The 15,628-nt window shown below is 40.7% G+C and overlaps 1 protein-coding gene across 1 annotated transcript in view; it reads left to right on the forward strand.

Moving 5' to 3' along the window:
* The window catches only part of CAB39 (calcium binding protein 39), a 127,846-nt gene that overhangs the window by 91,558 nt on the left and 20,660 nt on the right, over positions 1-15,628 (forward strand). The window contains exons 3-5 of the mRNA XM_011951978.1: positions 4,837-5,001; positions 7,138-7,256; positions 12,620-12,788. Coding sequence (XP_011807368.1) covers positions 4,837-5,001; positions 7,138-7,256; positions 12,620-12,788 — 453 coding nt within the window. The remainder of the gene's footprint in view (positions 1-4,836; positions 5,002-7,137; positions 7,257-12,619; positions 12,789-15,628) is intronic.

Here is a 15,628-nt window from a genome sequence, read left to right on the forward strand (position 1 = left end):
GGGTTTCACCGTGTTAGCCAGGATGGTCTCGATCTCCTGACCTCGTGATCCGCCCGTCTCGGCCTCCCAGAATGCTGGGATTACAGGCTTGAGCCACCGCACCCGGCCGGGGGGAAGAGTTTTATTGAGATATAACTTACATGCCATATAGTTCACCCATTTGAAGGGTACAATTCACTGGTTTTTCGTTTATTCACAAGTATGTGTAACCATAACCACAAGTCAATTTTAGGTCATTTTGTCACCTCACAAACCTGTACCCTTTAGTTATTCCCCTCCCTCCATTCTTATTCATCTTTCCTGTCAGAATAGAATATGGTCTGAATTCAGATTTAAAAATCATACAATGATTTCAAAGAAAAGTATAAACTGAGGTACATGAAGAATTGTTAAGAGCTTTAAAACTTTGATCTAACCAGAGAAGCAAAGGAGGCTGAGGCCTCCTACTTAAGGTCACTGGCGTAGAATCAATAGATAATTCATTCATAAAACCTATTAGGTATCAGATTCCTCCTGTCAAAGAGAATTATCTGAAGAATAGAGATAATAAAATGGAGTGGAAAACACAATGCATGCAGATAGATTGTAAGAGAACACCTACTATTGCTAAATGATTTTTCGCTTGGCCCGGAAAAATTACATTTTGGGTTACTGAATTTGAGATTTCCAAGGCATTCCTGAGAATGAAGTAGTAACAGCAGGCTGGAAAAGGTAGACTCGGCTTAGCATTGATGCTGAGTATGGTTTCATAATGGGATTATTAGGAGGATGACTTTCAAGCATTTAGAAAAGAATGTCATAGTCAGTAGATATTAGTGTAGGCATAGTAAAAAGGTCAGACCAAATAACTTCATTTTCTTATGGTCAGGAAATAGGGAAGAAATAGTATAATTTAATTTTATCAAGGTATTAGAAAAAACCTTTTGAATGTAACTTGGAAATAGTTGCATATATACATGACTGAGCAACCCTGCCCCAAGATTTGTAGTAGATCATTCCTGAAAGAAGCATGATGATTCAGAGACATGATGGGCTCTATTCATGCATCATTCCTTTCCAGCATTTTGGTCAGTGATTGAGGCAGGTCATGGGAGACATGCATATGAGATTTTCATACGATACAAGTGTGAGAGCAGGTAGCTAATACATTGGATGTCCATCAGAATCCAGAGTTACTGCCATAATCTTGAATGATGGGCTGATGAGATTAAATTAAATAGAAAAGTTAAAGTCTTCATTGCAGTGTAATTCACCCCAGTTTAAGAAGAACATTTGGAAAGACCTGTCTTTATCAAGCAGTACCTGTGAAAACCAAAGACGTTTTGTTCACTGTAAGCTCTGAGTCAGTTATACAGTATAATTGCAACAATTCTTAAAAAGTAGCCTTGGGCTGCACTAACATTTGTAATGGAGGAGTGGTGGTCTGGTGTCTTCTGCATTGTACCGTTCTGGATAGGGCTGAATGTTAGCTCTGCCTTTCTTAGGAGGTTAATCAAAGAACCTGAGGGGAGATTTTCTGGAGAAGATGACAATTTAGGGAACCTAGGCAGGCTGCCCTTAAGAGATTTATGTGGAAGAGAAGTTAAAATATTGCCTGATCTGCAGTATAAACCCAAGGCCAGCAGACAGTGTAATGAAGCAATGTTTGTCTCATAAATTTGTCTAACATATCTGATTCTGAATTCTGCTAATCCTGCATTACTGGACACTGGAAATATTTAAGGTAAAGTCATGTGATTTGGTAGGAAGGTTAGAAGGTTACATAACTGAGTACCATGAGGCTATATGATCCTCTAAGTACTGTTGAACGCTAAGGTTTTGTGAATCTGTGCAAAGTAATCTCCTTGAAGTGTATTTCTGATCATAAATGCTTCAGTTCATATAAGTTTTTATAGCCTTTATGTTATGTCTCTTTAATACTCTACTTGGGTCTCCTTTGTTGGTTTATTAACTATAAATCTTTTATTTTGTTTTTGGGTTTTTTGTTTTTTTTTTTAACTGGTTGCTTTAGGGCTTATAGTATATACCTTTAACTTACTATAGTCTATCTGCAGGAAATATACTGCCTCAGTTGTTATAAGAACCTGACAACAGTATACCTATATACCTCCATTACACCTCTTTGAGCTATTGTTGCCATTTTTGTTCTACATATACATAACCCCAGAATACATTGTTATTTTTGCTTTAAAGAGCCAGTTCTCACTGGACGCGGTGGCTCTCGCCTGTAATCCCAGCACTTTGGGAGGCTGAGTCAGGTGGATCACAAGGGCATGAGATTGAGACCATCCTGGCCAACATGGTGATACCCCGTCTCTACTAAAAATACAAAAATTAGCTGGGCATGGTGGCAGGCGCCTGGAGTCCTAGCTACTCAGGAGGCTGAGGCAGGAGAATCGCTTGAACCTGAGAGGTGGAGGTTGCAATGAGGTGAGATTGCGCCACTGCACTCCAGCCTGGGTGACAGAGCAAGACTCCAATTCAAAAAGAAAAAAAGCTAATTCTCTTTTAAATAAAAGGGAAATTTTTGTTTAATATTTACTCACATTACTATCTTCATTGCTTTTCATTCCTTTGTGAAGAACCATTTTTCTTCAGCCATTAGAACTTCCTTAAATATTTCACAAAGTACAAGTCTCTGGTGATGAAATATTTCTAGTTTTCTGTGTCTCAAAAACTCTTTATTCTGCCTTTGTTTTTGAAAGATATTTTTGCTGGGGTATAAAATTTTAGGATAACAATTTGGTTGTGTTTTTCAATATTTTAACAATGTTCCTCCACTATGTTTTGACTTGCATCATTCCTGTCAAGAAGTCTGTTGTCATTCTTTGATTCTTTGTCCATAATACTTTTTTCCTCTGGCTACTTTTAAGATTCTTTCTTTAGCACTGAATTTAAGCAGTTTGATTATTCTGTGCCTTGGTATTGTCTTCCTGTTTCTCATGCTTGGGATTTTTTAATGTTTTGGCTCTATGGAATTCAGTTTTCATTAAATTTGGAAAACATTCGTCCATTATGTTTTCAAATATTTTATCTGCCCTTCCACCTCCTTTGAGGGCTGCAGTTACACATCTGTGAGATTGCTTAAAGTTATCCCCTAGCTCACTAATGAGATGTCCCTTTTTTTCCCCTAAGTTTCATTTTAGATAGATTTTAGGCTCTCTCTTTGTGTTTACTAACCTATTATCTACTGTCTAATCTGCTGTTAATCCCATCTGGTATAATTTTTGTCTTAGACCTTGTAGTTTTATTTCTAAGTGTTTCATTCAGGTGTTTTTTATGCCTTTCATTCCTCTACTTACCATGGTACATTTTTCTTAAATATATTGAATACAGTTGTAGTAACTATTTTAATGTCCTTGTTGAGTAATTCTGCCGCCTGTGCCATTTCCACAGCTGTTTCTGTGGATTAGTTATTTTTAGTCATGTTTTCCGATTTTGGTCCTTTCCAGGATTTCTGTTAAGCTTTGTTGGGCAGGACCAGATCAGAGTTTGGCCTAGGATTAATTTTGTATGCCTACTGAGGCAAAATCCCCTGAGTACTTTGCTTGATGACTAGTGAATATGAGGTTTTCCGTTAGGCTGGTAGGAAACAAAAGCTGTTTCCAGCCCCATGTGAGCTCCAAGGTTCTGGTTCCTAGTCTTGGCTACTTTCCTTACCCACATGTGGTTATCAGTACTCAGTTGAAGACAGGAGTGGGCTCTGCAGGGCTCTGCGATGCTCTGTCTGGGCAGCTCTCTCCTCTCTGCCCTGTAAACTCTAGTCTTCTTGGCCTCCCTGGGTTGCCAGCTCTGCCCATGGAGACCACCACCTCTTCTGGCTGGCTTCCCCCTCCGTGTGCTGAGGCCTAGCAAAAAGGTAGGGTAATTATTGAAGTTCCCCTCATTTGTTTTCCTTCTTTCAGGGATCACTGTCCTGTACTGCCTGAAGTCCAGTGTTTAAAAGTCATTGTTTTGGCCAGGCACGGTGGCTCACACCTGTAATCCTAGCACAAGTTGGGCAGATCACTTGAGCCCAGGAGTTTGAGACCAGCCTGAGCAAGATGGCAAAACCCCATCTCTACTAAAAATACAAAGATTGGCCTGGCATGGTGGCACACACCTGTGGTCCCAGTTACTCAGGAGGCTAAGGCAGGAGGATTGCGTAAATCCAGGAAGTTGAGACTGCAGTGAGCCGTGATCACACCACTGCACTCCAGGCCTGGGTGACAGCATGAGACCCTGTCTCAAAAAAAAAAAAAGTCATTTTTATTAGTCTTTTTCATGGGAAACGGTAAATCTGGCCCTCCTCTCTCTTGAGCAGAAGTAGAAGCTCTTTAGTGACTTTTTAATCCATCACTAACACCTGAGCTTTGCACTCAGCCATTTTCTGCTCTCTCCCTTATTTCCTCCACACCTTTTCTGTGATAGGACTTGTACTTTCCCTTCTCCCTCATCGCTAGCTCATGTCATTCCTTATTCTCCATACTTGCTTGACAGAATCTCTTCATTCTTGGGGATCAGCCCAGTTGCCTCTTTGGTGATGTTTCCCTCCCACTTGAGGAAGTGAACCTTTTCCCGGTTTTGTTTCTGCCATACATAAACATGGTTTTCAGTGTGTGGGTGTCTGTTGTGCACGTGCTGGCTCCTGTGGAGTGTGCCTGTTGGTTCCCGTGTGCACACATACGTAGCGCCCAGCTCCTGAGGGCGAGGATGGAGCTTGCCCACTTTGCTTCTTGTTCATAGGTCCATGGGTCTGTACTATAGAGAGGTGATTTGACAAATTTTGATGTGTTATATGTTTGTTAAAATGAATTGTTTTTTCTCCTCTTCCCCAACTCCTCTCTCTAAAATTAGGCTACAGAAGAAGTTTCCAAAAATCTGGTTGCCATGAAAGAAATTCTGTATGGCACAAATGAAAAAGAGCCTCAGACAGAAGCAGTAGCTCAACTTGCTCAAGAACTCTATAATAGTGGGCTCCTTAGCACCCTGGTAGCTGATTTACAGCTCATTGACTTTGAGGTAAGAAATCAGTTTCTTATTTTTAAAAAACAGTACCCTACACATAATTCTTTTCCGTACGTTCTCTCTTTCGGAACATTGTAAGATTATTCTTGGGCTCTTGGCTCAGGGTGACTGACCTCCGTCAACATGCCTGGGCTGCCTACCTGATTAGCAGAGCAAAGGCAGGAACCTAGGGGTGTTTCAGGCTTGGGACAGGATTCTTCCCTGTTTCATCACATTGGACATGTAGTTTCTTAGATGCTCATTATGCCCTTTCATTTAGGTTGTTTTAAAAAACAACTGCTCATTAGAGCACTGTAGCACTGTAGTGCTCTAATAATTCACTGGCCCTTGACTTTCAAAGAATAAACAATCTAAAGACAACTATGGAATGTTAGAATTTCAGAGGAAAATACAATCTTAGAGAACTATCCAGTTATGTCTGTTACCTGTTAATTCATTACAGCCAGAGACCATATGTGTTTTGTTTGCTTAGCACTGCTTTTAAATTTTAAATTAGTATAACATTTAAGTGACAGGACATTTATACACAGTCTGAATTTCTGGCTTCTCTTGAAAAATTTGATTCTAGCAATATTGGATATATAGTCCTACTTGACCCTTCGGCTAGAGCAGAGTTAGCATCACAGGGCATCCACACCTGGGTTTGCTTCTCCTGTCTCAGGCCCATTTGCATCTCCTGCCCAGCCCTGGTAGGCATTTGACATTGTTGCCCAAGTTAATGCAGTTGGATCATGCTATGTTAAATATTTAGTGAATTTAACAGTGAGAATAATGATCCTGGAGACCATCTGAATAGTCACGATGCATATATGGTAATGAAGCTCTGTGGCTGTTTGTCATCAGTGTGCTTTGTTTTAAGCCCCAGTGTTTGTCAGCCTGAATGAGTGGATGTCTGTACAGGTGCTTGAAAGACAGGGACATGTTTCAGAGGAGAAAATGACAGACATAGTCAGATTAAATTTTGGAAAAGGATGAGAGGGTATGGTTCATAAGTTAATACGGATAATAAAGTAAAATTTTATTTCTGTCCTACTGTAGAGCAGATAGAACTGCAATGTTTCCATTTTATAGCTGATTTTATCTGTTTTTAATAATGTATCAAATTCCAACAGCAACAATTTTTATTTCCTCTGCAAAGTTGGGGATGTAGTGGAACATCTAGGTTCCTTCTCCTTTGTCTGCCTCCACCTGACCTGGACACTGAATTTAATATTTATGTGGAACTTTAAAGACGTCAGCTTAAAAGAAAATTGTGCCCTTAAGGCTGATTCTTAAAGAAAGGCTGGTTCTTAGAGGTTGCCTTTACTGCTCCTGAGCTAGTGCGGGGCCCAGGATTATCTGTTTGTGCTTTAGGTATATCCTGGAAAGCCAGCATTTCACTCACTCTCCTATGGGCTTGTTAGCCTTATAACAAGTGACTGTTCAGAAATGCTACTTGGAGTCCAGTTCTCCATTTGTTGATTTCTTGTGCAGCTTTCTGATTGTAAGATTCACTGGAAGGATCCGTCTGTTTTGTACAGTAGTGTAATGAAGTTCTGATCTCTGAACTACTGTATCATGTGATTCTTAGTACCTTCATTATTAATCTATATAAAGTTTTCCCTAAATAGGCCTCATTTAATTGGAAGATAGGTCTACTTTCCATTAAAGCCCAGTTTCATACAGAATTCTTCCATTTTTAATATGGCGGCAGAGTATATTTTCCTCTCCTTCCATCACTATAAAAGGAAAGCACATATAGCGTTCCCAATGTAAGCATCTTATTTGAAGCTGCTTGTTCCATTTGGGTGGAATTCAGATCCCTTAGATTGTTAACATATTGCAGGGTTTTGTTTCTCATATCAGAGTCAGCATGATCCTGAGACTTAGAAATTGTTGAAATTATATGTGGAATATAGTCAGCCCATTGTTGTTTTTGTCAACACGTTGTTCATGTTAAAAATAGTACACTAGTAAACTTAGAATATAGAATTACAAATGAAGAGATAATTTAATGTCTATGAATGTGTTAAAGTCAGATACTCGGTCGTAACAATAAGTACAATGGCCTTATTCGAGTTCATTTGGGAGGGTGAATGGGCATTTTAATGTTTAGTCAGGAAAATATGTTAATGATTGTATTCCTAATAGGGCAAAAAAGACGTGGCTCAAATTTTCAACAATATTCTCAGAAGACAAATTGGTACAAGAACTCCTACTGTTGAATACATCTGCACCCAACAGAATATTTTGTTCATGTTATTGAAAGGGTATGTACAATGTAATAAAATTTGTATTCTCAGTTGAACATAAAGGAAAGGTTGCCTTGGGAAAAAAACAGGATGCTGAATGTGGGAGGCATTTTCTCTGTAGTGAAGATTATTTTTTCATAGATTTTGAACACCTTTCCCTCCTTGAAATTCAACCTGTGAACAAAATTGAATTTGAAAATGCCGTACAGGTGGGAGTTTAAAATTAGGTGAATTCTGAGCTTTTAAATTTGCAAATCCAGCATGACTGAAGGAAAAAATAGCAATTCTCTGTGGTCTTATTTCTGTTTTCTAGGACTTAAAAAAGTTGGATTTACGGCGACATAATATGCATGCCGTAAGGCAGTAAAAGCTGCCTCTTAAATGGAGCATGGATTATCTACAGCTTTACTTTGTTGAGTCAGCAAAGTACATGTTTATGAAGTAGTGCCCTTTGATTTTTACCTCTCTGTGTCCACTTACTAATCCATATAATTTGGTATTTCACAGTGCATCTTCCTGAAATTACTACTGGTCTAAGCAGACATTAATGTTTGGGGGTAGTCTTGTCAGTTTAAAAGAAAAAAAAAAAGCCTAAAAACCGAACCATAGAACCAAATGCCCTTCTCCCTCATCCCTGAGCCTCATTGACTGGCAAGGTAATGTCCTGCTGTTTCACACCAGAGTTGTGTGCCAGCCTCGGGTATGGTGTGCATCTGTTTGTCCCAGCTTTGGTGGTGGTCTGTTCTATTAAGTTGGTGGGCAGGCATGTTCCTGGCATGGCTGTTGGTGTAAATCAGCTTGCTCTACTCCTGGCTTTATAGCTTGCCTCAGTCTGATTCACATCTCTGCGGTTTAACACTTCCCCCAAGTTCAAACTTGTTTAGACAAAGTGTGAGTCAGTGCCTGTGTTGCACGCCAGCATTCTGTTTCCCTCTTTCTATTTCTAACCATCTGTGTTACTTCTTCAGATTTTGGGATACAGAACTTTTGGCATCTGATTTTTTGTTGTATCAATTCAGAGTTGTATGTATAAACATGCAGTGAGTAGTGTGAAATTTTGGTGATCTTAGAGCAGCCTTCAGGTGCCTCTGTGTGTTTTTAAAGCCCGTATTTCCTTTTCCATGGAAACCAAGGATTATTAAAATCAATACATTAGTTAACTCTGCCGACATTTTTCACTTCAGAGTAATCAGAGGCATGATATGAATATTGTTAAATGGCCTGTAAAGAAAGACTTTTGAGATACAATTTATAGTTTAGAGCTCTCACCTCTGCTGGCCAGAGCAGACACTTCCAGCCAGGAAGTACCATGGAGAATGCAACTGGTGGATCCACCAGAAGCCCCTGCCCACTCCTTTGTTGTGAAAAATGTACATATAACACTTACCAGTTCCTACCTTAAACCCAGCTTCGACAGTTATGAAAGTTCTGTCATTCTTGTTCCTCTAGTCGTTGCCCCCTTTTTCCTCTGACACATGACATCACCTCAGTATGCATCCCTAGTACATAGTACAAAACACAGTATAACACAGTTACAATACCGTTTGCCAACCTAGTGTCTAATGCCCGATTTGCAGATTTCCTCAATTTTCACAAAAATGGCATTTTACAGTTAGTTTATTTCATATTACTTCCAGGCCAGACATGGTGGCTCACGCCTGTAATATCAGCATTTGGGAGGCCAAGGCAGGTGGATCACTTGAGTCCAAGAATTTGAGACCAGCCTGGGCAACATGGTGAAACCCCACTCTACTAAAAATACAAAAATTAGCCTGGTGTGGTGGCGCACACCTGTAATCCCAGCTACTCGGGAAGCTGAGGCACAAGAATAGCTTGAACCCAGGAGGTGGAGGTTGCGGTGAGCCGAGATTGTACCACTGTGCTTTAGCCTGGGTGACAGAGCAAGACTTGGTCTCCAAAAAAAAAAAAGTTCCAAACAAGGTCCACAAACTGAATTTGGTTAATGGAACTCCAAGCTCTCTTTTAATCTGTAATAGTTAATATTATGCCATTTCTTTGTTGAAGCCTGGATTGTTGGTTTTGTAGAAAAATCATGTATTTTAGACTTGGCATTCCTGTTGCTTCTGTAACATGTTCCGCTATCCACTATTGATTTAAGTGGTGGATAGTTAGATCTGGCTTTCTTTAAATTAGATTCAGATTCACTTTGAGGGGGACAGAAGTTCGTGGATGGTGCTATGTGCTTCATATTGGGTGGCACTGGTTATCCCACTTCTGGTGATGTTGGGATTGACCAGTGGATGCAGGTGTTCTCAGTCTGTCATCTGTCCATTACAGAATTCTCATTGACCTTTCACCTCCTGGTTTTAGTTTCCATTGAGAATCATTGCCTAGATTCAGAATGGCAGTTTCCTGATTCTGTTATTTCTTCTTCATATAATTAAATTGTTTTTATAAAGAAGAACCCTTCCTCCTTGATGACTTAGTTATCCCAAAATAGTCTCATTTTTTAGTATAATCAGGTATTATTTTTTAGTATAATCAGTTGGTGACCTGGCCACTTCCTTAGATAAGTATTGAGTTGTTTTAAGGATCATTATATACTCAAGTTTTTGTCTTTTTAAAAATTACATTTGATATGTCTCAATCGATTCCAGTCATTACTTTCTTGTGTCCAAATTGCTCCATCTTTGGCCCTTGGGAGCTCCTTCAAGTTGGCTTCTGTGTTCTTTTGGCAAGACCCCATCAATCTGTGATAGCTTCCTTGCTTTCTGGCGTAGGATGACCATCTTGCTCGTATTGTACCAGTCCTGCCAGACCTGGAAACAGCCATTTCTTCAAGGAACACTGTGAACTGCATTTTAAGATTTTTGTACCTTTGTTGATTAATTTAAACTGCTTCCATACAGTGTGATTATCTTCTTAGGCTGTAAGTACTTCTATGGTAGATGTTTATTTGGGGGGCCATGTTGCTAATATTAGCATGCATTTGAAGTCTTATTGCTGGTGTTAGACTACATTTGGAGGCGATTTTTTTTACTGGCAATTTACATGTTAATATGCTGTTCACTCTAGTGCTCACAGGTTATACGGCATAACTGTTTGCCTTGTACTTGTTTATGGTTTAATCATTTAGACAAGCTTGACAAGCCTCCATCAAAACCTGCTCAACTTGTTGTACCAAACTATCTTACCCTTGTCCTTCCTGCCTACTAAAGTTCAGCAAAGATGAATTGTATGATCAGCGATTTTGTGGGCAGATATTTCCATCAAGTAAGAGCCGGTCAGCGTTCTAGCTGCATGCCTCCACTGATGCCAAGGAGTGTGGTTTTATCTTGTTGAGGATCTATGATGTGTAAGAGGACACCACTACTAGATAACAAATGAGTACTACAGGATTTCAGAGGATAAAATGTGGTTTGAGTTAATAAGGCAAGGATTGATAAAAGGATAGGACTTAAGATGGGAGTTCCTAGTAGTTTAGAATTTACATAGGCAGAAAAGAGAGAGAAGGCATCCTAATGGCATATGACTGGGAACAAAGGTATAGGGGCAGGAATGAACATAACATGATTGGCAGCAGTAAGGAGAGAATTTGAAAGTTGTATGGCGGGGTGGGAGGTGACATTGTGCTATAACAGGAGATCTAATGAGGGGAAGACTGGACAGTTAAGTCCAGAAGTTTGCGTTTGTTTGATTAGCTAGAAGAAATAATTTTAAGCTCCCAAGCTGGAAATGCTGTTGATACACTTGTGTGTTGGGTAGATTTATTATGACAGAGCTTGAAGAAAGATGCTGGCTAGGAAGCATTTGCAATTGTCCGAGTATGAATTAATGTAGCAGTGGGAATGGAGAAAAGGAAATGAAACTAAGATAATCAGAGAAATATTTTTTAAAGCCTTTGAAGGCTTTCAAAGCCTAACATTGAAGGTGGAAGATTTGGAGTAAAGAAGGAAAGGTTTAGAACTAGGATGTCCAATATAGTAGCTACTAACTACATGTAATTAATTGAAATTAAATAATATTTATGATTCAACCCCACAGTCACACTAGACAAATTTCAGGTGGTCAGTAGCTGTATATGGCCAATCTCTCCATAATGAACAGCACAGATACAGAACATGGAAATTTCTGTTAAACCTGGTTTAGAACTGGGTGACTGAAACAAAATAATGATGCCAAATTATAGAAATGAGGAAGCAGGCGGGGTGGGGGTGATTTTATGGAGGGGGATGAGATTTGATTTGAGATACGTTGAGTTTATGGTAGCCCTTTTACAGAGGTTGTCCAGAGGCAACAGAAAGTGCCTAATTCAGGAGTAGAGATGGAGGTGGGGTTAGTAGTCGTGGTGGGAGCCATGAGATTGTATGGGCTTTCATTAGCAGGTTGTAGGCTACAGGTAAAGACCTCAGCCAGGCAAGAAATAGGAACAGTCAGAGAGATAGAAAGGAGAGAACCGTGAAATGTTTTATTTTGGTTTGGTTTTTTACAGCCTGTCAGGACACTTGAGTAGAAGACTCTATTTAACCAAAAGGGAATCTTTACTGGCCCGTTATTTATTTCGCTAGTGTGTTGGGAAATGGAATATGACTACAAGAAACTAGAAGAGAACGTGAGGTGGAAAGAAAGCCAGTGCATGCAGCTTGAGAAGAAGTAGAAGAGAGCGATGTGTTTGAGGGGGCGGAAGAGGCCAGTCAGAGGGCTTGTGCACATCTGAAGGGGAAATGCCTCTTGCTTGGCTGAGAGTTGTCTCTCTAATGACAGGGAAGGAAAAGCCAGAGACATGGGGATGAGCATAGGGAAGGCTATGTGTGGAGAGCTGACGAGGGGGGGCCACCTGCTCCGTCGCCCCTGGGCTCTCTGATGGGGACACTTTGTGAAGTCCTCAGGAAGAGGCTTATCAGCTTGGTAGTGTTTACATGTGGCTGAGAGTCTCCAAGTACTATCTTGAGTATTGAATTAAAACAACAAGGTATAAATTCTATATATTTATAGACCTATTTAGAGACTCAGAATTTGGGGAAATACTTTGTCTTCTGTGTTTTAATTTAGCTTTTGGTTTTTCTGAGTGTCAAGAGCACCATCTGTAAAAGCTAACCCCTGTATAGAGTTATGGTATGACCCGAAATACTTATCTTGAAATCTTTCAGCTTAAATAATGAACCTTTAGTCACACAGTCACTCGTATGGCTTTTTTTCTTTGGTTTAAGGTGGTCATCACCAACTAGTGTGTGTTTCCACTCTGGAGTTAGTTTACCTGAGCACATGCTCTACAGAAATACCTTCTGTAATCTGCGATGGTCATTTAGTTAGGATACATGTCCGAAAACTTTCTGCCCTAAAAGTTTGAACTGTTCAGTGTTGGAGTTTTGAAAGAGCAATCATGTTTGGTTTTTTTGTTTGGTTTTTTGTTTTTGCAGGTATGAATCTCCAGAAATAGCTCTAAATTGTGGAATAATGTTAAGAGAATGCATCAGACATGAACCACTTGCAAAAATCATTTTGTGGTCGGAACAGTTTTATGATTTCTTCAGATATGTCGAAATGTCAACATTTGACATAGCTTCAGATGCATTTGCCACATTCAAGGTAACATAAAAACCGTAGAATTCTAAATATGCTTGAAAGTCAGATTAACAGGTGTGCTGTTTTTCTAAACCTTCGTTGCCTTCCTAAATCTACACGTGGCTGCCCTCTAGTGGGAAGAGAAAGATACATTTTATATGTGTCTGTGTGATAGAGGTATATGCAGTAAAGTCACAGCTTTAAAAGGGTGGAAAAGTTGGATCCTAAAATATATCTAAAAACAGAAGTCCTGTGTGGTCAACATTTTACTTTGCTGTTAAATTATAATTAAGTATGATACACTGTACAGCATATGTAACAACCAGGTTTTCTCCTGTGTTGGAACATTGTGTAGCAGTTTCTTTGGTTAAGCACCAGATGAAGTAGTTGGCTTCTGTTCAGGTTTATGTTAATTTGGAATATACATTTCATGAAATATTAGGATCACATTCAGGACAGAGATACATTGTAGATAGGCCCGAGGAAACAGTGGATTCACCTCTCCCATCTCCTGCTCACACTGGATCATGTCTATTAAATGTAGTGCATGGACAGAATCACCTACACTATTCAAATCATAATGTATATTCCCTGCTCCCCCATCTGCCTTTCCTCCCTTGGTGTATATTTGTATAAATTAAATACACACATGATGTGATAGCACTGTACAACGTGTAGATTCTTGTTTTGAGTTACAAGGTTCTGTGCTGTTTACAATCTATGAATAAAGCAGGAGTCTTTTACAATGAGAGCAAGCCTTTGTAGATTACATTCCCTTATATAAGTTGCCTAACCTTATGAGTAAATATTTAGAGCTATTTTAATATAAACCAGTACTTGCCAGGCGCAGTGGGTCATGCCTGTAATCCCAGTACTTTAGGAGGCTGAGGCGGGGGGATCACCTGAGGTCAGGAGTTCGAGACCAGTCTGACCAACATGGAGAAACCCCATCTCTACTAAGAATACAGAATTAGCCGGGCGTGGTATCGCATGTCTATAATCCCAGCTACTGGGAGGCTGAGTGAGGCAGGAGAATCGCTTGAAACCGGGAGGCGGAGGTTGTGGTGAGCCAAGAATCACGCCATTGCACCCCTGCCTGAGCAACAACAGTGAAACTCCATCTTGAAAACAACAACAACAAAAATACATATATATATGTATGTGTGTATATATACATACACCAAAGAATACACACACACACACACGCACCAGTATTTAGCATACTGATATGCAGACAACCATGCTCAGAAACCATGAACACTATCACAGTGAGAAGTGGCCACCTTTCTTGGAGGGTTCAGGTTCATGATTTTGAAGAGCCCCTGAAGTAATGAGAACACACTTTGGTCTCTGGGTGAAATATGTCCCACCTCAGTGAATGAATGCCCTAAAGATAGGATGAAACCTGGGGACCTGATCATTAGGATTTTACCTTGAATGAGAATCAGGTCATAGTATGAGAGGTCCCCAGGGATTTATTGAATGAGAATCAGGTCATAGTGTGAGAGGTCCCCAGGAATTTATTTCCCAAAACTCTTAAAAGAGGGAGTCAAAAGCCTCAGGTGAGGCCCCAGATACTTGTATGTAAGTCTACAAAGCAAAACAAAAGGAATTTGAGATTATAACATAGAGTGGTCAATATGATGTCTTAGGTGTCACCACAGTGGGTGGGCTAGGACTCATGCTTATAATGCATCAGTGGAAGGTTATGCCTCATTCAGAAGCAGCAGAGCCACCATGAAGGGCAATGTAGCAGCACCATGTGTCAAGGAGAGATACCCCTGTGTGGAAGGACAGCCAGGAGCCTGAGGGTGGCAGCACTCTGGGCACATGAAAGTGAGGGAAGAGGATTGAGCAGCAGTGGTGTGGGAGAATGCAGCAAGATGCCTGACCCTGTCAGGATGGGAATGACATGCTTCTGGCACAGATGGCAAAGGTGCTCAGAGGTGAGAGATGTGCTGACTACATGCTGGAAATGGGATTTGCAGTGAGTCTTGTCTGGCCTGGCTGATAATTTCATTTCAGTTAGGGCTACTTCTTTTGATAATTCTCACCAAGGAGAGAAAATGGCAGTGAGGGATCACTATGGGTAAAGCAGCCCTCTCAGGTCATGGTGGCCAGAGAGGGAGACTGGGCAGCCAGGCAGGTCACCCCTACTTGATAAAGAGGAAGCTTCATAAAACAAGGTAGTGTCTTAAGGGTGAGCTCTGGAAGAGAGAGCACTGGGGAGCCGGCCTGGACTATGCATCTCAGGTGCTCTTGATTGCATGGAAAGGAAGGAGCCGAGAGGAGAGGCCCCCAAAAAGAGGGTTCTCCAAGAAACAAAATTAAGCAGAGTCTACAGCCAACATATCACGTGAAAGAGAGGACAGACCTCCCATTGTAATCTCAGGGTGGCTAAACTAGCAGACAGGTGAAAGTCACCTTCCTACTCCTCCCTGAAAGAAACTCCAGTCAGGGAAGAAAGGAAGACCAGCAGGAACAGCCTCACAGCTGTACACCAGAGGCGCTGACGAGGGACACGGAGCTGCTCCTCTCCTGCCTTGCTGCTAGTCTCCTCTTTGCAGAGAATATTTTTATAATGGAAAGGAAGAATAGATCTATGGTTCATGCTTTCCTTTGAGAATGTGGCAAGAGCGCACTCCCGGGAAACATGCTCTATACACAAAACTTTCCAAACACATGTGGCTCGTCCATAGCTCTGGAACAGGTGCTGAGTCTTAAAAGGAAATTAAAACTGCTCTAGGCCAGGCACGGTGGCTCACACCTGTAATGCCAGCACTTTGGGAGGCTGAGGTGGGCGGATCACCTGAGGTCAGGAGTTCAAGACCAGCCTGGCCAACATGATGAAACCCCATCTCTAC

This window comes from Colobus angolensis, unplaced genomic scaffold, assembly GCF_000951035.1.
Source record: "Colobus angolensis palliatus isolate OR3802 unplaced genomic scaffold, Cang.pa_1.0 Scaffold33, whole genome shotgun sequence".
NCBI lineage: Eukaryota > Metazoa > Chordata > Mammalia > Primates > Cercopithecidae > Colobus > Colobus angolensis.